At 45.3% G+C, this 22,949-nt stretch overlaps 1 protein-coding gene across 1 annotated transcript in view; it reads left to right on the top strand.

The window, feature by feature from the left end:
* Window positions 1-22,949, top strand: part of LOC146831408 (desmoglein-2-like) — a 410,122-nt gene that overhangs the window by 293,971 nt on the left and 93,202 nt on the right. The window contains exons 11-12 of the mRNA XM_085605709.1: window positions 14,318-14,545; window positions 16,424-16,654. Coding sequence (XP_085461835.1) covers window positions 14,318-14,545; window positions 16,424-16,654 — 459 coding nt within the window. The remainder of the gene's footprint in view (window positions 1-14,317; window positions 14,546-16,423; window positions 16,655-22,949) is intronic.

The raw sequence follows: 22,949 nt of genomic DNA, 5'->3' as shown, positions 1-22,949 counted from the left end.
TCCAAATCCATGCGTTGTCTTTTTTTGAGGTTTAGTAAAAGTGACAAACAACTGCTGAGTTTAAAAAAAAAAAAGTTTGTTATGACAATGTAGTACATTAGAGCTCCTTTAACATTTGACATGTGAAGATGTATGAAGAGCTCTGTATGCTGTAAAATTTGATTGAGTGAAAAATACTTGTATCTCAATTGTCCGTCGAGATGGAAAGGGGAGACAACCTTTGGAAGAACCGTGTGGTTAGTCCTTAAAGACAACTATATCTGTATAAACCTGGAAGAAAGGTTCTTGTAAAGTGAGAGCCTGAAGCTTACTGTTGTGTCTAACAGAGGTCATCGCTGCAAGGAAGAGATACCTTCCCAAAGACGGAACTGCGCTGGGTAAAAATGCAGTGGTTCAAACTGGAGACCCATAGATCTTACAAGGACTGCATTAAGGTTCCAGATGGGTTGGTGGAACACTATGCAAGAGAACCCCTTTAAAGCCTCCTAATGAGTGAAGAATGTTACCAATTGTGCATGTATGCAGCAATAGCAGCAGGGCATAGTCTTATGGAAGGATGTGCCAACCCCAACTTTTGTAGGTGAAGCATGTAACATACAACGACTTGGACAGACTGGTTTGAGGGGATTAAGATGTTTGGAGGTGCAATAGTGGACAAACCTTTGCATTTTGTGACACAGCAGGCTCTATTGATAGGCCTGTGGAATTCTTTTGAGAGATTCATACATTCTTGTAGTAGACTAAGACAACCAAATTCTTAAGGTGCCAAATTGCTAGATTGAATTCCCTGGGGCCTGCGTGTCTGATCCTGCCTTGCTTCTGAATGAGTAGGTCCAGCTTTTTGGCGAATTGTAACAATTATCTCTAGTAATAAAGTTGTCTGGCCTATGTTGGAGCCACCAATAGGAGGATAAGAGATGTTTGCCGTAGCTTCCTTCCCATGTATAGAAGGAGTGGGAGCAGAGGCCTAGCGTAACCAAATATCCCTGACCAGTTGCTCCATAGAGCATTGCCCATGGATTGTAGGTGTGGAAACCTGGAATCAAGGTTTTGGCATTTTGCATTTTTGTATGTGGGGAACAGGTTTATTTGTGGAAACCCTCTGCGCTGGAAGAACAGGTATAGGCAGTGCTTAATTTGTGCTGAGGGACATGGTGATGAGTCCTGCGGTGCAGGTCTGCAAAGCTGTTCACTCCTGGCGAGAACTCTGCCAAGAGGTGTATTCAGTAGTTAATCACTCAATGCCAAATCTTTTGAGCCAGTGCTGAAAGCAGTGTTGAATGCTGCCCTGTTCATAGGTAGTACATGGGGGGTATTGTTGTCTGATTTTATAGCACTACTTTGCCATGAATTTTCTGAAAGAAGGCTTTGAGAGCTAAGTAAATATCGAGATGTTCAAGGTAGTTAATGTGAAATCCCTGTTGCTGGGGTGACCACAGACTATGAACTGTCATGTTATGTAAATGTGACCCCCGCCCAGTCAAAACGTGATGCATGCGTGGTAGTGATCAGTTGAAGAGTGGGCTCTACTGAGGGCCTGCCCTGCAACAGACTGCCGCTCTTCCACCACTCTAGAGAGCTATGGGTAGTAGCCCTTACTAACACTAGATCCTCTAGTTGACCATGTGCGCATCACTTGTGTGACTGGGAGATTATGTGCCTTAAAAAGAGGCAACCGTTTGCTAACCCCAAAAACTAGTTATCTTTGGGGTTGTGGTATGCTTTGCCGGCAATGGCATTGAGAATCAACCCCAGAAAGAGCTGAATCTGTAGAGGTTGGAGATTAAACTTTTTGGCCTTTATTGTAAACGCTGGAGTTGAGGACAGGATCGATGGGGGAACCTATTCTGGGTCGATGGGCCACCTGGACACGGGCCTCTTAAATACTGGATTTAAGGGAGCGCTTTAGGGCAGTAGCGAGTAGGGGAAATGGGCACCTTACCATGGGTGTCTACACGCTCTATTATGCCACTGCCTGTGGGAGGAGGGCATAGTCCTATCCCGGATTGGAAGAGTCCCCTCATCATCAAGATGGAGGGGACTGAAAAGTGTGTTTAAGTTCGCCTCCTCCACCTGAGGGGTGGAATTGGCAAAGGTGGGCACGCCTTCTAGTCTTTATAATTTCCCCCCCATCAAAGTAGGGGTTTAAACTGGGGGCTACACCTGCTGCTAGCAGCAGAGGCTGGCGGTCGCATTACAAAGGTGGCAGGCCTTTGAAGTTTCCCCTTTGAGCTCTTTGCTTATACTGGGGGAGAAAGTGTCACGCCTTCGCCCAAGATGTGCATAGCCTCTGGCCCCAGAGAGCAGAGACTCTCCACCCAGTGTTCCAGAAACATGTCTCTGTGGCAGGCTGCCTAAAACCAGCCAGTGACCACACCAGGGTCTGTAGGTGGCAATTTTGAGGTTCCCTCTGAGTACATGGTTTAATAAATCTCAAACTGGCATTAGTGTGAATTTGATACAAGGAGTTGTTTGGTCCTAAACACTCCTGGTCTCAGTGAAACCATTATGGTGCTGAGGAACCTGAGTTGTCAAGTTCCCAAGCCATGTACTCTCTAGGGCTTCCCTGACACTTACAATACTAAGGAATGGACCTGAATATTGTAGGGGCACATCTGCTCTTGCAGATATGCCCACACCTGTGCTATAATGCACCCTGCTTTAGGGCTAGTAAGGCCTGCTAGAGAGGTGACTTACCTGTATCTAAGGCAGTGCTAGTTGGCATGACACTCAAGCAGTGAGCCTCATGCCAACTAGTATTTGTCTTTATTTGTCAGCACCAGGCCATGCATGCTGCAGTGGCAGTCTGCATGACCTAGGTGAGAGGTCCCTTGGGCACCCTTTTCAGTCCCAGTGCCCTAGGTACCAATGTACCTTTTACTAGGGACTTACAGGGAGCCTGAAGGGACAATTGTGGATCACTTTTAGGGGAAGAACACTGGTACTGGGCACCTGGATAGCAGGGACCAAGTACTCCACAGTCAAAGTTGCATCAATAGCCAGGCAAAAGTAGGGGGTTACTGCAGCAGAACTCCATTTTGTCACAATAGGATTAATCTTTCAAGGGTGACTTGGATTTATCTCTGTCTTTCAATGTAGGGGGCCCATCTCTGCTACGATACCAGGCATTATCTTAGAACATAGGGATTGATTTGTGCTTGGTGAACGATGGTGTCTTTGCATAGGAACTACATCTCCCACCTACCTTTTATGTGTTGACTTATTTTGTATTTAAATATAATGTGGATCTATTAAATACATACTGTGCTGGAGAAGAATTTTAGCGGCAAGGGTGGTTCTCTAGCGATCTAATTTAGAAAGGCACATGGATCCATGCACCCCCTCTTTCTTGACATGTTATGTTGATGGTGCACAGTGATAGAATTGCAGATGGTGGTGTGTAAGAGGAGAACGCTCAATTGAAAGCAGAATTTAGCCTAACGTCATGTTTCATGTTTTCCATGGGTTTTTTAACTGCGTATTCACAACTTGACATTGAAAATATTTCGATATCCTCTCAATCTAGATTAAAATGGTGGTGAAAGAGTGCTCCAGATAAGTAACATTCTCTTGATTCTAAACACTGGAAATACTGTTTTCGTTTGCTTTCTTTCTTCATTGGGCACTCTTAACTCTACATGCTGTGACACAGTTCATTACTTATATTCGTGAGTTTGATCATATTGTGCCTATACTCACCCTCATACATTGGCTCACTTACACATCATTTGAATTTTCTGTTTAACTTTCGAGCTCCTGCTACTCACGCTTGGTTAGTAGTGTAGTATCAGTTCTAGGGGAGAGGCGTGACGGATGGTAAAATAATCTGCTAATAGAAATGAAGAGAGCAGATTGTCCATTTCAGGCTTTGCCACTCTAAGCCTTCTGTCTAAGCCTTCTCTGTGGTGGCATCTCTAGTTTGTAAAGATTTCCCAGTTCACATTAGCCATTATTCTTCACTGATTACTTTTATTAAAGAGCATTAGAAGCTTGTTTAGTCTGGTTTCCAACTCTTTCTACATATTTTGAAGTTAAAACATTTTCTCTTGCTGCATTAATTTTGTTAAATGTTTTCAATATATTTTATGCCTTGTTCTTGCATTGTTTTCTTCTTTTATACTGTGTCCTATTCGACTTTGTATTTGTATTTATATAGCGCTTACTACCCCTGATAAGGCATTGAAGCGCATTTCATCAAGTAGCATTCTACACCGAAATCCAAAGGTGTATTAGTATAGGGAAATATAAATTGTCATTGGGAGTGGTGGGAGTAGTAGAAACGTGAGTCTGTTAGATGGATAAATAGGATAAAGGAGGGATTGAGGGGGAAAGAGTTATGAAAGGGTTATTTGGGAGCTCATAGTACAGAGGTTTGGGATGAGTCAGATAGCCTATTAGTTGGATGAGCGAATGTATACAAGGCACTGTGTTTGAAGTTAAGAAAGAAGAGCACCACAAAGAAAGAAGATTCCAGAATGTTGGAGATAACCCAGAATTGTGTGTATCACAAACATGCAACTGATAGATATTCTCCTAGTACAGGAAGCAAAAATTGCCCACATTTAAATCTAGTTTAGATCAAGCAAGTTTGTTGTATTTTGTCGATGTTTCCATCCGTGTCATGATGTTTGTAGGAAAGTGCCCCTTTTTAGGTCTCGGCTCGAAGGCTGCGCTTGCGCAGTCTCGATCCGAGATTTAATGACTTGGAGAAGAGGGGCTTGAACCCGCCCCTCTTCTCCCCTGTTCTCCATTGGCTGGCCTCTTGAATGCTGGCCAGCCATTGGAGAAGAGGTCCGTCATTCCGATTAGGCCCCGTCCTTTTCGGATCGGGGGGCGTGTTTTTTTCAACAAATCTAATTATCTCCTCCAGCCAATGGCAAGAGGAGATAAAAGCAAAACACGCCCCCGAATCCGAAAACGCCACTGTGTTTCTCCGAGGCATTTCTGCTTCGCCTCGGAGAAAGGCAGTGGTGTGCTTCTTTTTTACTTTTCTGTGAGGTCAGCCTGTTAATAAATCAATCGGAATGAAGCGCTCCTCTTGCTATCATCCCACCGGGTTCATTAAAGCAAGAGAAATAATATATGTTTTTCAGGAAAGCTCCGGTTGAAATTGTAATTCCGTCCGCCAAGGGGTTCCTGTGCGCCGGCTTGCATGCTCCTGGCCCCGAAGGACGCGTCCGCCTCACTCGGATGATTTCTGCATTGTCCGCCTTACGTCAGTGGCCGAGAGTTACCCGCTGTAAGGAATCCCGCGAGAGTTCATAATTGGGCACTACGTAATGCACTGTTTCTTTTAAGATATAAAGTTATGTAAGTGCGCGAAGTTGTCGAGCAGATGCTTTATGTGCCGGGGCTTAGCTACATTTATTTTTTAAATCTGCGCCGGCTTGCATGCTCCTGGCCCGAGGGATGCGTCCGCCTCACTCGGATGATTTCTGCGTTGTCCGCCTTACGTCAGTGGCCGAGAGTTACCCGCTGTAAGGAATCCCGCGAGAGTTCATAATTGGGCACTACGTAATGCACTGTTTCTTTTAAGATGTAAAGTTATGTAAGTGCGTGAAGTTGTCGAGCAGATGCTTTTATGTGCCGGGGCTTAGCTACATTTATTTTTTAAATCTGTGGTATTTTTTAGCATGATGCTGGTCAGGTCTGGGAGTGCAGTAAACGTTTGAGAGAGCCCCAGTTAGTTGAGGCTCTCTCAAACCACAATTAATGCATTGTGGTTCATGCTTTAACTTTAAAAACATAATTGCCTCGGCCTAAAGTTTTTCATAGTAGCTTACCACTGGCACTATTGAAGGCTGATTTTGCTGACTACCGGGAATGCCTCGCCTCTTTTTTCTACCACCCCTATGTTTCTTGTTGCTACCTCACTCCTGCTCGTTCTTTTTCATCCCACCTTTCTCTCTGTCACGGTTTCTCGTTTTTTCTCTTCCTCCTGCTTTCAGAATCTTTCTATAAATAGTTTTATGGTTCCCACAGATGAGTGTCAATGTTCACCATCTACAACCACTGGCGCAAATTAAGCACTCAGGCCTGTACAGAAACGAGCAGAAAAGCACAGCTTTCCAAGCAACACTAGGAGTTTATTTTCTTGTCAAACAGAATTGTAGTACCCTGATGAACATAATGTCACTGATGACAGTGATGTTTAGAAGGAAGGCCATGGAGTACAAAAGTAGTGTCTCAAGCTTGGCCACCTTGGTTTAAGAGCTACAAGTTAATAAGAAAACACGATGCAACAGTTAATTATGCATTAGTCAATTCAGAGCTTGGCTCGGTCGAGTGCTTACAATAGTTTGCCTTTACCTGGCTCTAGATGTTGAGCAACAGAGCTGCCTGCCTACTTTATCTCGTCCGTCCTTACATTTTTAGTTTGTCATGAAGTTACACATAAACCTTGACTTTTCTCTTCTCAGGCTGGGGTAGGTTGGTTGAGTCACAGACATGTGCGTTAGCTTATTTTGACTTGTAGCTTGATAGACGTGTAAAGTTGAGTCATGATGTGCAGTTTGATATCAGAATTCATGGGAGCCAGGCTTAAGTAATAGAAGGTGCAAGTAAAAGGTTTTGTTGACTAGTGGAGAAGTGTAAGAAACTCGAAATGTTCTAATCAATATTTTAGGTATACAAAAAAGCTGGACTTTGAATGTTAAGGAAGGTGACATTGGATAGTACCGTCACAGTGAGCGCAGGAAGGGGGAATGATAGAGTGGTAATGTGTGAATACATGAAGAGATCATTTTGAGGACATCATCGGAGTCCATTTAAGCCGTCCCCTGAGGTGCAGACGTCCGTTTCTTCCCTTCTGTGCTTCCAAACAGATCCATGGAGCAGTACCTCTTGTCATTTTGGCCTACCACCATGAAAGTGTGCTTTTTCTATATATCTTCAAGCTCTACAATGTCGACCCTGCACCCTCATCCCATTTTCATGTGGTGTCTAGGCGGTCACCAAGTCTCCGAATGGTGCAGCTCATATCTTCAGTTTCAGTCGTCGATGTTGCAGGAGCTCCACATGACGCTGTTGGTGACACAGTGGTCGACGGCCCCTCGTTGGCCACGGTCCTCTTCTTCCTCTGAGGGCTGCTCGCAGACCAGCTCCCAAAGTTCTTCGTCATTGCAGTTGCCTGGTAAGTCACACGGTAGTCGGTCGGCACCGCGGACTTCCCCAGCTTTACGGCATGTACGCAGTGTCCCTGACTCGCCTCCTATTCCTCCGGAGTGAAAATCTGGGTCGCGCCTTCCGGTATTTTCCGGCACCGGCATGACTCTGGCTCAGATGAGAGAATACTATTTCTCCCTCCTTGCCATTTTTGGCTCTCAACCTCCCTTTGGTGTGCTTCTTGACCCAAGGGAGGTTGGTGAGGCCTCGATTGACTCCAAACCAGTGGGTCCTCCCTCAATGTCAGCAGGGCCCTCCAAATCCATGATCCACTCCTTATCGGCTCCGGGGCACAGGCCTTTGGGGTTCCTACCTATGATGCCTGTGTTGTATCCGCTGGCGCCGACTTTGGCATCGCCGTCATCGATCGCCCCATCTTTGTCTCCCTTCCCTGACACTGATGTGTTGCCTTCTCGGCACCGATCGACATCGGGAACAGCGTCGGTGGATCAATCCTCTGCGGGCTACCTTCCTCCACTTTCAGAGGAGCCCCCTGCTATTTTATCCTTGACACACTTTTTTGGTATTTTGGTGATGTGTGTGATCACATGATTGAGCCTCTTCCAGAGTTTTATTAGGTTTCTGCCCTTAATGGTGCTAGTGTCCTTGATTTTTTCCCATCCATGGGCCTTTTTTGCCTCGCTTCAGAAGCTACCTCAGCTTTTCTGAAAAGTTTACGTAGTTCTGGGGCTACAGCTTCCTTCTGTGGAAGTGGCCATTGATCCTCTACTTAAGAGCTGCTCTGCCATGTGCCTACGTCGCTCTGTCTTTCCCGCCAGCCAACTTAGCAAAGTTTTATGATTCAGGCTGCTACACCCTCCCCCAACTTTGGCACTGTGCTTGACGTCCCTCCAGACAGGGAGTCTCAAGGTCTGGATGCTTTGGATCGATATGTCCTTTCTTCTATGAGCTCTGCTTTATAGTCCCTTAACACAGCTTGTTTTAGTTGCTCAGCTTGTAGGCCATTGTCACCTTGGCCCTGTGTCCTTTTATTCCTTGTGTGTGCATAGGCATATGTGGCCTGACGCCAGAGTTGCAGAGATGGGGAATCAGGTTTGAGTCCCAGCGTCTGCTCAACACCCTGTGATTCTGGGCAGATCACTTCATCGCCCAGGCCCTTAGATAAAAAAATCGGATCTTGTGTACTGTAACTGGTGCTAATGAATAGAACTCAAATAGCCTTTGTCTTTGGCTGAATTCACACTATATAAAACTGTCAAATGGAAAAACAACTATAAAAAATAACCATTTGTTCATGCTTTATGATTCTGCAAAGGGAACATGACATTTATAAAAACATGTCCGCTCTGTGGGTGGCTCTATTTGTGTGTGGGTTGCTCTATGTGAGTGGCTCTATGGGTGGCTCTGTGTATGTGGGTGGCTTTGTGTGTGGCTCTGTGTGTGGGTGCAAATGCAATAGGTCTCGCATTTGAGAGTGATTAATCTATTGACATTGTAAATAACAATGCTGTTTCTTTAAATGTTTTAAAAACAAAAACATAAACAAAAATAATGTCATATGCAATGCCAATAGCTCTAACTTTAACAATGCTGAGACCATTGCATTGTAAATGCTTGTTTAACATGGTCTCCACCACTTTTTCACTGGTATTTGATGTGATTTCGACTGTAAGTGCACTGGGTTCCTGCTAACCAGGTCCCCAGTGCCCGATCTCTTTCCCAGAACTGTGCATTTGGACCCCTAATTGGCAATTCCTTTACCCCCCCCCTGTAAGTCCCTAGTAAATGGCACCCCTGGTACGTAGGGCAAAGAGGGTCCTTAAGGGTTGCAGCACAAATTGTGCAACCCTAAAGGACCCTCATTGAGCACATACAGACTGTCACTGCAGGCTATGTGTCTTGTTGCAGACAGTGCTTGCATTGTTCAACACTCCGTCCATCATCCCCTTTGGTTTTGCTTTGTTCGCCCTAAGTTGGCAGGGTATGCCCAGATGTGTGTCCCTTGCTCACTTTGCCACTGGATTCAAGCTAGCCTGGCTGATGACGGCTGATTAGCCAGAAACCGGTCCCAGGATGCTTGTTTCCGGTCCAGGGAAGACATGGCTTGGCAGTTCGGGCTGGACTGTTCCCATGAGGCACAGGGTCAGACTGATTTGCATATGGCCATGTCTGAACTGGGGTGGCGGAGTGTGCTAAAGAATGAGGATGGATTAAAGCCAGATCAGTTGACTGGAGGTGAGTGCTTGCATTGTTCAACACTCCATCCATCATCCCCTCTGGTTTTGCAGACAAAATTGAAAACACGACATGGCACACATTCCTGTGTGCACTGCCCACAGACACTGCATGCAGTATAAGTAAGTCACCACTACAGCAGGCCTTACAGCCCTAAGGCAGGGTGCACTATACTACATGTGAAGACATATCTGCATGATCAGATATGGCCTTGTGCTGGTCAGGTCTATTGCTGCAAGTACAATTGAACAGCAAAGCCGTTTTAAGTACATGTGCTGGACACTGGTAAAAACGAGTTCCCCAGCTTCATGATGGCTTCACTGAAAATAGGGATGTTTGATATCAAATATCTCCAATTAATAATCCCACAGTGTTGGATTTTTTAATACATACACACAGAGGGCACCTTAGAGGTGCCTCCTGAAAACCTACCAGCTTATTGCAGTGCTCACTGATTTGTTTTTGCCAGCCTGCCACCAGAGACAGGTTTCTGATCCCCAAGGGTGAGTGCCTTTGCTCTCAGGAGGTAAGAAACAAAACCTGCTCGGGCTGAAGGTATTTTTCACCCCCTCCCTGCAGATCAGCATTCCAATACAGGGGAGCTTTAAAAAGCCCACCGCTTTTGGTATTCGATCTGGCATCCCTCACAGGAGAGGAAGCTGCCCTCTTTTGTCCCTTTGGTACCTGGACAGGTGGGAAAATTAGCTAGTCAGATAGGCATGTCCACGTTCAGGCTAGTACCACCCCATAGGTGAGCTAGGTGAAGTGCAGGCGACTTTTCAAAGTTAACCATCTTGGTGATGGCAAACTTAGGAACTCGAACAGAGTTGTGCCCATTTCCCACAGGAAGTGGTCCTATAGAGGGCTGTAGTGACCCTAGGGGTAGGTATCCCATTAGGTACCACTCTACACTCCTCTAACGACCCCAAAGTAAGTATTTAGGAAAGCCTCTGCCACCAGAAAAGTAGAGCCTGCTAACCTACGAAGGAAGAGGACACGGAAGAGCCGTGAAAGCAAAGACTGAAGAAGTGCAAGTGGCTTGCCACCAACCCTGCCCTGTTCCCCATCGAATTGCACCAAAATTCATCTCACCCTGCAAGCTGTCTTGCCTCCAAATCCTGGGAGGATTGCCTGCCGTCAGTAATGACCCAGGGACTCCCGGGGAGCTGCTCTCCTTCACCTGCAGGCACCCCAACAAGAACCGCTGGGACCGCCAAAATCCAACGCCGCTGCACCCTCCCCCCAGCATGAGTCAAAGTGAGGCAACGGTGTCAGCGTGGACCCCAAGCCCTCAAGAGCCAGTCCATTTTTGTTTTTCCCCTCTTAAAGTCCCTGACGTCTCCTGCAGCCTCTGTTTGCAGGCCCCCTCAACCGTGAGCGCTCCCGGATGACAAAACTCAGCACATCAAAGACCCTCTGCACCCAGCCACCCTGGCCCAAGGAGAAGAGACCACCGGTGTCCCCACATCGCCTAGCATTGCAAGAATTGAACCATCTGATTGGTTTAGCCCGACTGGCCTCCCAGTCAAAGCCTGCAGCCTCTTTTCATGAAGACCAATCCCCATAGGCTAACATTGGGCACCTGATTCAGTATTGCTCCACTGCACCCGGTTGCCCTAGTGCCGCTGGAGGTGACCTGCTGCTGCTGCTGCTGCTGCTGCTGCTGCCGCCGCCTTGGACCTTGCGCCATACTCACCTGAAGTCCAGGAGATTGGTCTCGTAAGTCGCTGTACTCTACCTGTATGCTGTACTTGTTTTTCCATCCGTGGGATAACATTGCAGCTACTGAAAATTGCACTAAGTGTCGACTTTTGAAAACGTAAAGCATTTCTCTTGCAAAATGTACTTACATGATCAGATTGGTTCTGGTGCCTCAACATTTATAAAGATGTTTTTTTTATAAATTGGTTAGGTCTCTTTATTGAGTTGTATGCATAATCTATTGACTATTGTGTGTATTTGCAGATGTCTAACACTCCTTTCTGATAAGCCTAAGGCTGCTCAATCACACGACCCCCTAGAAGAGCACCTTGTGATTGCTAGAGCAAGCCTCTGTCCACTAGTCAGGGAATACCTGGACTCTGCACAATATACCTCTTTTTGGTATATCATATCAAGAGCCAGCTTCCTTCAGTATCATTGTCTAATTAGGCCAGACTTGATAGTGGGACACCTCCAGGGGCCTGGTTTCTTCCTAGTAGATCAACAGTGGACCCTAGCATGCAATAAAAACAGTGTGCAGTACAGTGGTGCTCACCACAGTGGAAAACATTGTAGTTGCGGGTTAGGGAAGCCGTGAGACACAATTCTTTATGTAAGTAAAGCTATTACATCCATGTTATTAGTACATCCCACATCATGAGTCTGTTTTATGAGGTGTGGGCACAATCTATATATGCATGAAGGATGGATGGCTTTTTAACCATAACACATGTTTGTGGAAAACATTCTGCAGCCAACATATTGATTGTAGAGCAGCTGATCTAAAGCAGACTGTTCACGTGAGATGTCAGATCATGGTGGCAAACGCTGTGCCTGGAGCATAGAAAGTGCAGTCACCTTCTAACCATCTGGGATTTTAGCAGTGATTGCATCAGTGGTTCCAGGTTCCTTGAGTGAAGCATTCTAGACTTTGTTGTGGTGACCACGCCCAAGTATGGTCAAATTAACGGACATCACGGTCCATGCAGATGGACATAGACTCATCAGCCACTTTTTTTTTACTGGAAACTGAAATGTAATCCCTGTGAGTTCACATCAATTCATGACCTCTGAGGAGGTTCCTGTAGAAACCTTCCATCGTTCATTCTGAACTCAACACCTTCCATCCATCATCCGGACCCTCCCTCTTCTTTCCCCGTCCTCCTATCACCAAGCTCAGAAACAGAACCATCTTTCCCCCGTCGTGCCTTTCGACCCCTGGGAAAACTCATCACTACAATGCAGTGAAACGATATTTAGTTATGTGGTTGTTGGTGAGGGAGGGTAGTGTTAATATGCCAACACATCACACTCAACGCACATCAAAGAACGATCGAAAAGGAGGTGGAAAGACGAGCAAGGAAGACCAGGCCAGGGGACAGTTGCGTGTCTGTCAACTCATCCTCTTTTGGCAAATGTCACCCTCTTTCCTGACATATACAATACACTTTCTATGAGATACAAGACTGCAGAGCCTGCCTTTGCTCAGATAGCGTCCTGGGGGGGGGGGGGGTGAAACACATTTGGTGCACAGCCTGCTACTATTCACTAAGCCGAGAAGCAAAAGGGGGCTTTGTTTTCTGTTTCCAGGTCACAGCAGTGACTGGCTTCTGAACACAAACATTTCTGCTCCTCCCCCAACTCACCTTAATGACTCACATCTTACCTCCTTAACACTATTGACAAGTTGGTGGGTCATAGGGTGTGAGCTTGTTGGATAGCGGGAGGTGAGTGGGAAATTAATTGCAGGGACTGATAGGTGTTAAGCACAATGCCTACAGTATTAAGGAAGAAAAAAGATTACAGACAATTTAGGCAGAATCAATAAAGCCAGCTCAAAGGGAGACTGCTACATGCACGACATTTATGCAGATAGGTAAGTGCGACCCTCTAAATGTTGGCGCCCTGGGCCTGTGCCCAGCTCGCCCATGTTAAAGGCCGACCCGACAAGGTAGTCTACCATCATACACATCCCCTAGGCCCTTCCTTGCCAACCTGCCCCACCATCCCAAAAACATTTTCTCCAATCACTGTAATCGGAGCACCCTATAAACTGATTGCCTCACCGTCTTCCAAAAGCCAGATGGTTGACTTGTGCAGATGCATGCCACCAGGTTTTCTCCCAGGCCATTGCCTACCAAGAGTACAGTGGCCATTAGTTGCACGTCACCCTGATGTCTTTCACCGTGTTATTAAAGGTTACCTGCGCCCAGCAGATCTATCTCTGTGAACCTTGGACTCTACAGCAATGCGGACTGCACTGCAAAATACGTGTTTTATTTTTAGAGACAGTTCTACCCAAAACGAAAAATGTCCAGAGTTAATATTCCAGTTCCAATTGAACTACATTCGCAGCGGGCAAGAAACAAATTCTATAATTGTAAAAACCTAATAACCAAATGAAATTATTTTACCCAACTCGATATTTTCTGTGGAAAAGAAAAGCAAAGCGACACCTGAAGAGACCAAAAACAGCAGCAGCAACAGAGGTATAAATGTGCTCTTTTGTCCAAAGCATTATATAAGCATAATATAACAATTACACGTGTGTGCCTTAAAGTCATGAAGGGGGCAGACCCCAAGCATTTATGGACGAGCAGTGGTGGGTGTGCAGGAGATGGCCATAGCTTCCAAGCCGCCTTGTGTCATGTGCATCTCCTCAGCCAGGCCACACTTTCTGGCTACAGGCATGTTGCAGTCTGGTACTTCTAGTTTGAGTATGACGATGTGTGCGCAGCACCATGAATTCCAGCATGCTACACACAAGCTAAAAATCCAGCTGTGGTTGTGTGGGACAGGGTTACTTGGCAGCTGAAAAGCCGGTGTGCAGGTCAGCTCGGGGAAGGTATAATTCAGCTCACTCGCTGTCTCGGCAGCGCCGGATTGAGGTCAAGTTGGTTGAAGCAGGAGAGGACTGGTCATGCAGAATCCTTGCAGTGCAGGCAGGTCTCTGCGACAGTTTGGTATCGATCCCTTTGGGTCACAGTTGGTCTTTAATAAATGTTTCAAACATATAATTAAGTAATTGCAATAATATGACTGAAGAGAATGCCAGCAAAAGGCAGCAGAATGTATCCCCAGAGAAACTGCACCTTCAAGAAGTATACTATGCTGAAAATTGAGGGTGATACTCGAATGGTTAAAGCGTATTACTAATAGCTTGATTACTCTATAACAGCATTCCAGTTGATATAGCTGTATACTATGTTAATTTATTTTGTGGTTAAAGAACATATCATTTTTTTCCAACCACCAGTGCTTCCCGGCAAAACTGCAACTGGTACAATCGAGATTCAAGTCGAAGATGTTAATGACAACTGTCCACGGATTGTAAATCCTGCACAGACCATCTGTGATAATGCTCCGTTCATCAACATTACTGCTGTGGATCCAGATGCCTTCCCCAATGGGGCTCCTTTCACATTCACCGTACTGGATGAACCTGCTGGAACTGCAAGTAACTGGGCGATTGCAAGCACAAATGGTAAGTAACAGTGACCAACTTCTAATTTTTCAAATGTTTCCACATTATGGAAAGTGTTTTTGCTGTGACTGCGCTGGTACTATGCTCATGGACATAGATTCAGCAAAATGCACCTTTTACCACGTTTCATGCAAGTATTAAATATTTTTCCCTCTCCTACCCCACACCAACCTCGTATCTGCTGCTTGGTGTTAGGCGAATGCCAAGACAAGAAAAATATAGAAAGTAATTCTGGCTTTGTGAGTTGTTTCTTTTTTGCTGCAGTTCCTGTCTTCAGATGTATGAGGCCAGTGGTAGGAAGGCCTGTTCAAGGGGTATTCTAGGGCAAGCTTCTAGCTGTCCTTAACTGCCATCCATGAGCAGTGCCCAAACTGGCTTTTTTCATCCTCTTACAGAGCAATGCTCCTTATACAGTGAGGTGCTTTGTATAGCCAGTTAAACAATCTGCACTGCAGATTTTGAATGCTTTGTTGTTCATGGAAAGCAGGTCTCGAAATGAGCCATAGATGTTCTTTGCGCTAGAAAAAGTTCTTCTCTCCACACGTCCACCCAGACAGAAAACGTGTGAAAACATCAGAATTGAAGGAGAAATGGATGAAGCCATAGCATAGGATAGCATCAGTGTTGCAGCGATACAGGTTCTGGGTTATTATAATGCCTGCTCAGGTGGGTTGCAGGCTGAGCAGTGGGCACCTGTGTGCAGGGAAGCTATCCAGCACATATGCCTTTAATATATCTGAATGTGGAAGACTCATGTGCTGAGATGCGCAAACATAGAAAGGTTTGCTAACAATAGATGTGTGAGTGCCTCAACACCTCTGGCATTAGGACTGTCATCAAGGGACAGAGGAGAATGTACGTGAGAGGGACCGTAATGTGAACATTTTGCTTTCTCATTTTTCAGAAATATTTGGAAATGGATAATTGCAATAATTTGAGTTTTTTTGCATTAAAATAAAAAGCATGAGTGAACAGTGCATCTGTTTTAACACACGTTCTGATTTTTTTACCCCACCAATTTCATGAAATATTTCTTCTGATTTTGCCACATCTCTGCAGATTTAGACTACTTCTAGCTAGAATTTTGGAACATCCGACGTCACAGTATGTGCGCGATTGGCCCACCAGATGTTTTCATTATTTTAGAGGATACTGAAGAACTGTTTTCCAAGCTTCCTTTAGATTTATACTTTGTTGCCCTATATCAGACGCAAGAGTGAATCTGTGTGTCTGTACGATCTAATTATTTTTCTTGACTGTATGTTAAAGCCACCTAGACATGTTTGATGAACTCCTTGGTGACTGGCCCATTGCATCTCCTAAGAAATTAGTGTTGGTTCCTTTTTTGTGGAATGTATGTTTTTTTGTGAGGTTTATTAAGGAGGTGGGTAAGGTTGTAGGGTAGCATGGCCATGGCAAACACTTCTTCTGCCTCTGACATAATTTTGACAAATGTTGCTTAATATTGCATTCAACAAAATTTATCTTATGTTAGTGGTAAGTGACAAATGTGTTAAAAAAAGCAGTGAATACAAAAACATATTTGTTTATGGTCAGAATTTAAGTAGATTTGTCATTTTACTTATCAACACGTTCATTCCACAGAAGTAGTAAATGCACTTCTTCAAGACCTCTATTACCAGCTGCGTGTTGTTAATGCCAGCAATTTAATAATTTTCTCTTTGCAATTTGCTTTCTTTTAGCTCACTAAAGATGCCATTATCAAGAGGCACAAACCAACTTAACTCTTTTCTTCAGGAGCATGACCTATTTGTATTGCAAAAAGATGTGGAAGCCTGCTTAGATTATTTTAGAGAATATTCTAATCAACGTGACTATTAGCACAGTGTTTTACCATGTTTTTCCTCTCACCCAAAGCCACCAGTGTCCAGTTGGTGGCAAAGAATCTCCGGCCTAGGAGTTATGAAGTTCCCATTGCTGTGATGGATAATCAAGGCTTGAAGTGTCCCGAAAAACAAACTCTTCAGCTCACCGCTTGTACCTGTACAAAGGACCATGCTTGCCAAGACCGTATGGTCGGTGACCGTAAAACTGAACTGGGAGCTGGAGCGATTGGACTAATGATTCTAGCATGTTTACTATTGCTGCGTAAGTAATGCTTAATCTGGTTCTCTTTCTAAATGTTGACTGTCACTGTTTAAAATAAAATCATGTTTGACTATTACTTATTTCCCACACCCTGCTTATTGAGAACCTCATCATTACCACTGTTTACTGTAATAAGGTGCCCTGACCATTTACATGTGTACTTTTAATGTTCCTTTTAATGCGCACTGTAATGTTTGCTTCCTCACACAATTTACTTGGTAAGCCAACTAAGGAGCTCGCAATTTAAATTTAATACATTTTGGGTCTGTCAGAACCCCTTTCACGGGGTCACGGGCAAGCAGGGGTTCATGGGGTCAACAATGGGGATTGAGGCTTTTTACTCCTGGTGTCCCATAGCCCAACTTACTATGGGTCCTTAGCAACTGGGCCAAGTACCCCTTCGGTACTTGACTCTGTGGTAGCACAGGTTGAGCAGCCTAAGGCTTCTTGGGAGCTTAAGGGGAGGGGTGTGAAGGGCGGGTAGCTGCAAGGTATACATAGGTTCAAACTCTGAATTTCTCCACAACCACATGTCCATCCAGATACCAGCTTTTATGATAAAAATAGTATTTCATATCTGAACACAAAGTGAAATGCACAAATAATACACTCAATTGTCCTAAGGCTGGCACTCAAGCTTTGTTCAGGCACAGTTCAGAGCCCCACTTATCTGTCTACTGGTTTTGGTCCTTCACAAATTACGATGAGCAATATTCAGGTTAGCCCCCCTACAAGTCCGATTCTTGGAAGTCCCAGTATGGCTTTATAAAAGTAAGTGATTGAGTGCTGCAGCTCTGAGGCAGAGTAAGTTCCCCAGAGCCCTTCAGCCCAGCCATCAGTCTTACTATTTTTCACTGGTGTTTCTGACTAGAACAGTCTAGGAGCATTTGGCACTCTGGCATCATGGTGCACAGGAACCTCAAGGTACACAGCTCAATACCAACAGATCATCGTGATCCCACAAGGATTCCTTTGATGTCCCTTTTTCTTGGCAGAGTTGATGGAAAGTCCCTAAGGTCCGACTCCATCTGGAGCAGGCCAAAACTCACTTTTCTTTATTCTTGCATAATTATTAACATGTCTGCCTTTGACATCTGTGAAAATGTTAAACATTCAGACAATGACATTGATAAGACACCTGATGCGCAGACAATGACCTCAATAACCAAACACTTGAGGCAACATCAGCCTGGAACAAGAGTCTTGTTATCTTGATCTCAAGGTCAGATAATAGCATAAACAGTCTGAAATTATGTGTTTTTACCTTATTTGTTTAGAAGAATGCGTCTAAGCCGAGCACACTGATGCATGTATGTTATGTTAGACATTCCTAAGGTTATGTCAGAAATTCCTATCTCAGATAAGATATAGTATACATGGCCTGCCAGTCAACCACTTGAGAGGAGAGTTCCTTCGCCCCAGGTTATCGTGCAGTATACTGCCAATAATCTTCAGACTGGTGTGATGCCACAGCATCCCATTCTACACTGAAATCTGATATCAAGCCAAGTCCAGGAGGAAAAGAACTTATGCCAATGCGTTTTCCTTTTGGAAGGAACGTTTGATCCAACTGCTAACAACAGCATTTTGCTGTAAACAGATATGTAGTCCATTGATTCTCCCTAAAGAACTCTAGATGCAAGTTACACTATGCCATGCTCTCATAGTAGAGTGCATAGAAGTAGGTTTTAGGGTGTTAGGTTGCTAGATGACATTTTTACGATTGTAGAAATGTTTATTTTATTCTAGTTACCAACATAAATTAGTTTTTTTTTAAATAAATGGTGTGTTTTGTTTTTCAGATGTGCTAAGCAACAGGAGGAAACTGTTGAAATAAACACTTTAAGCATAAAGTGACTTTTTCTTGGGGGGTGACAATCTTGGGGTTTTCAAATTACCACTGCATCCCTGGATTCCTGTTAGTAACCAAAAAATAGAGACACCATTTCATCTAGGTTGTGTGGGGCTACAAAACCTGCTTCTTCACATTCAGTTGCTGTTGCTTTGAACTGAGTTCACTCCTCCTGACACCCCTGGGGGTGAAGGAAAACCTTGTAGAGATAAACAAGAGTCTTCGTTTACTCAATAGACTGTTCAACCAGGGCGATGGTCCTTGCTCTTCACAGCGGCCCCCTCCTTGGCACACAGGACATGTCACCCTCGTTGGGGCGGCCCGCTCTCTTGCTGGACCGCCCAGGTGCCGACAATGCGCCTCGATCTGCCCCCGAGACTCTGCTCCTCTGGGGCTCTCTCATGCACAAAAAGAACTTGCCCCCAAAGAACTGTGGCCCTCTGGGGCTCTCTTAAAACAAATCTGCCCCCTCGTAGGAGCGGCCCGCTCTCTCTCGCGGGTCCGCTCAGAACTAGGGACTGAGACGGCAAGCGGCAGCTTCACTCACCGGGGCTTTGCGTGGGGACTCTGCTCCTCTCCCGGTCGTGCTACGGCTGTCCGCGGGGCTCCCTCTTCACTACGGGAGTCCCGCCTGGAGTATCTCTGGGTCGCGGCCTCACTGCTCTTCACCCGGTCCCCCTTCTGGGACCCGGGACATTTGCGCGGCCAGCACCAGTGCGGGGCTTTCCTTCCTCACGGGAGCCCCGCTCTGCTTACGCGTCTCTGGCGGGCGGGACTTCCTTTGGTGAGGCACAAGTCCCGCGCCGCTCCAGGCATCGCGCTGCTTGACTTCCTTTCCGGCCTCGGCGGTGTGACACGGGGTGGGCTCCCGCTTTAAAATAAAGGCATAAGCGGGGTAGGCACCCGCCATACCAGTCTCATAATCGGGGTTGGCACCCGCTTCATGGGTGCATAAAGTGGGGTAGGCTCCCGCTAGCTCACTGCCATTTGGGGGAGTCCCTACGCTGGGTATTCCCTCCTCAGTGAGGTGCAGCTTGGTGCTATGATGCTCCAGTGCTCCTCTCTCCTCGGAATTTAAAAGAAAGTGCTCCCAGGGCGCTGAAAGCACAGAAAGTCCTTGGAGCAAAAAGCATCAGTCTTCAGATGAAGGGGCAATGCAGGGCCCAGGGAGGAAAGCACTCCTGGCAGCCTTCCCCTGGGCCCCGGCAGCAGCATGCCCCGCCGGTTCAGGACCAAATACAGCACACTTTCATGGGGTTACAGCCCCTATATTTATATCTCATATCACTTTGTGTCACACCACAGGGCTTGGGGATACCAGTCAGAACTGGTTTAGGGGGGAATTGGAGCACTTTGTTTTGGAAGCTCCTCTTCCCCTTTGTCAGGTGGGGGCTCGCCATCAAACACACCACAGGGGGCGGAGCCATCATTGTACAGCCTGGGCACAGTCCTAGTCATAGTCAGGGGATTTACCCCTCCCACTACTCTTAGCCCAGGCGTCCCTATTAAGCCTAGCTGACTTGCCCTGCCCCTCCTGGAGCCACCCACACCCCTCAGCTCCTGTCAATCACAAGCCAGACATGCAATTTACATCAGGCAGGCAGACACATAGCACACAGAAATGCCAACTTCTAAAAGTGGCATTTCTCCACCAATCACCATTAATCACCATTGCGCAGCATTTATCCTCACGAGTTCATACATACTAAACTCGACCCTGCACTCCTCTCATACCAGGAATTACCATTGACACACTTATCCCCCTTGCATTCCTATGGGAGGGCAGGGCAATCTCCCCATACTTACACAGAGAGTGCACACACTTTACACTGGGCCACAGTGCTAAAGTGCCCAGAGGCCTAAAACCACTACCACCATGTCAGAGCTTCAGGCATAAAGTTCAGGGGTAAACCTGCCAAAAAGGGCCAAGTCCAACAGTTACATATTTCCCCTGAACTGCAAAACTTGGCCATTCATTTAAATAAGATGTATATACTCTTAAGCATCAAATTTCAGTTAGCTGGAAACCAGGCAAGGTCCTAGAGCTGTAATAAATGTCCGTTTTGTCAAATCCAGCAGGTGGATGTTCTTCAATTTTGTATCTTTCAGTTATTCATATTCTTGAATCATTCCCCGTCATCAAGCTGGGAGTCTGGAGGCGATATTTCAAAAGAGGTACCAAGAAAAAACTATTGAAACAGTTCTCCTTTTAGTAGTACAGTTGACTTCTCAGAAAAGTCCCAAATCCCAGCCAGTGAAGTGTGTGTGCGCGCGCCGAACTCCATTATTCCCTCTTTGGGGACTTGCCAGAGATCTTTTCATCGGATTGCTCACAACTTCTATGGATTTCCAAATTGTGTGGCATTAAACCTGTCTGGGCTTCTAGAGTGTTGGCCCAGTGGAAGGTTTTTTTTTTTCGTTTTTACAGGAATGACTGACTCACTGAAAAAATCCCTTTTTAGGGCTGGGAGCTCATTTTGGATGAAAAGGTATTTATGGATGACGCACACACTAAATGTATTTATTGCATTTACCCCACATACACTAATCCAAGGATTGTAAAATGTGCTGGATATTTTCAGAAAAAACTGTCCATGATTGGGAAAGTTGACTGCTCAGATGTCTGCGCAAAAAAAAAAAACAGTGACTAAGTCCAGAGGTTAAGTGATCTAATTAAAGTCAGTGCTCATTTAAACATCATCTAGATGGCTGTATAGTGCCTGGCAAGTCCTTATCTTAGAAGAACCCACTATCTACTTTAGGAGAACTCCTCCATCCCCCTAGGGCCTCCAAAAATGTGACTGAAGTCCACCAAAGCGGTTTCCTCCAACGCATCACAAGTCCAAAGACAATTCAAAACAGTTGATGGTACCATCGACAAAGAATGCAATTGTATTGCTTACTACATTCAAGACTCCTTTGCTTTTACCTCTGTTGTCACCTACAGTCTTTGACGCCTCTTCAAAGTCTGTTCCTTCATCAGTGGCTCCACATATACCATAAGTAACAGACTTGCTATCAACTCTCAATCACACCTTTGTTCACAGCACAGCCATGGGCATCTGACACCACCATTGACACCATTGTTGACAACAACAAAAAGAAAGACTGTCTCTTTACCTCTTGCTTCTGTTAAACAAACAGTCTTTCCCCAAGATGAGTTCCCTAGCAAAATCCCACCACAGTTACAAGGTTTCTGGACACTGAAGGCAAGTTCCAGGATGAAGGACCCTTTGGGAGAGCCATCAGTCCTATTTACCCCAACATAAAATGCCAACGAGGATGATAAAGACTAACAATACAGACTTGACTAGCAACAAGAGAGCAGGCACAAGTATTACGAGGTGAAAGAGGAATCACACTGTGAGGGTATGATGATCCTTAATTGCGATGAGGAGTATTTTGAGTACTCTGAAGAGTATCCTACCTGAGATCCATCAATGCTCAGAATCCTTAACATTTTTAATGACATTTGAGGGATACAAGGCTACTGTAGCACGTTTCCTGGAAATCCAGGACATCTGATGCAGCGGAGTTTACCAGCTCTACACATTCATACACACAACACTCATTTGGGCCCATATGCATTCATACGTGCAATGAGCTGGCAGATATCCACTGGTCATCAATTTTATTTTACCCTAGGAAACCTTTACACCAGTTTTCTTACCATTCCTGTCTCCTGAGTAAATGCACTTTTGGAAAGATCTAGTAGTAGATTAGAATAGGGAGTAAAGACAATAATACATGTAACTTTATTTTAAAGAACCACAGACTCAGAAGGAGTTTTAAACGTTTATCTGAATTAATGATTTTGTAAGTCAAATCAAAATACACATGAATATGTCAAATCTCCATCCGGAAAATAGTACAGTTAGCTTATCAGTTTGCATTGATAAATTCTTGCAATGACCACACCTGAGGAGAGAAAGGACAGAGAGCAAGTACGCAGCATTTACCCTCCAGATATATTTACCTAGAATGGTGTGAGGACCCCGACATCAGAGAGTCAAGGATTCAGGATAGGTTCAGGACAGGGAAACGTGACCTCTTCTAGTGTAAAGCCAGCGACACCCCTCTCTGGTGCTACTCTCTCCGGCTCAGGCTCGTCCGGACACCTTCCTAGATGTGCCACATCGGTTGTTCTGTAAATGTTCCCTAGTGTTGGATTCTTCCGTCAGATTGCAGCAAAATCGGGCAGCATCTCAGCATAGCATCAGCATCTCCGCATCAAGTGTGTTCAACTATCTAGTACTTACATCTGTTATACCAATTCAAATGTATGATCCACCCCCAAATGTTTCAATTCCATGTTCATCCGCAATTTTGATTGGGCCAAGCAGTGGGGTGAGGACATCACACCATACCAAGTGCAATACTTTTCTTTAGCCTATAGTCTAATTCCCCGCCCCTTAATTTTAATACCATCAAGCTTTATTCCCA

The sequence above is a fragment of the Triturus cristatus genome, chromosome 5_1 (assembly GCF_964204655.1).
Source record: "Triturus cristatus chromosome 5_1, aTriCri1.1, whole genome shotgun sequence".
NCBI classification, from domain to species: Eukaryota; Metazoa; Chordata; class Amphibia; order Caudata; family Salamandridae; genus Triturus; species Triturus cristatus.
Note: the sequence above shows the minus strand (reverse complement) of the source record. Positions and strands in the feature narration are given on the sequence as shown.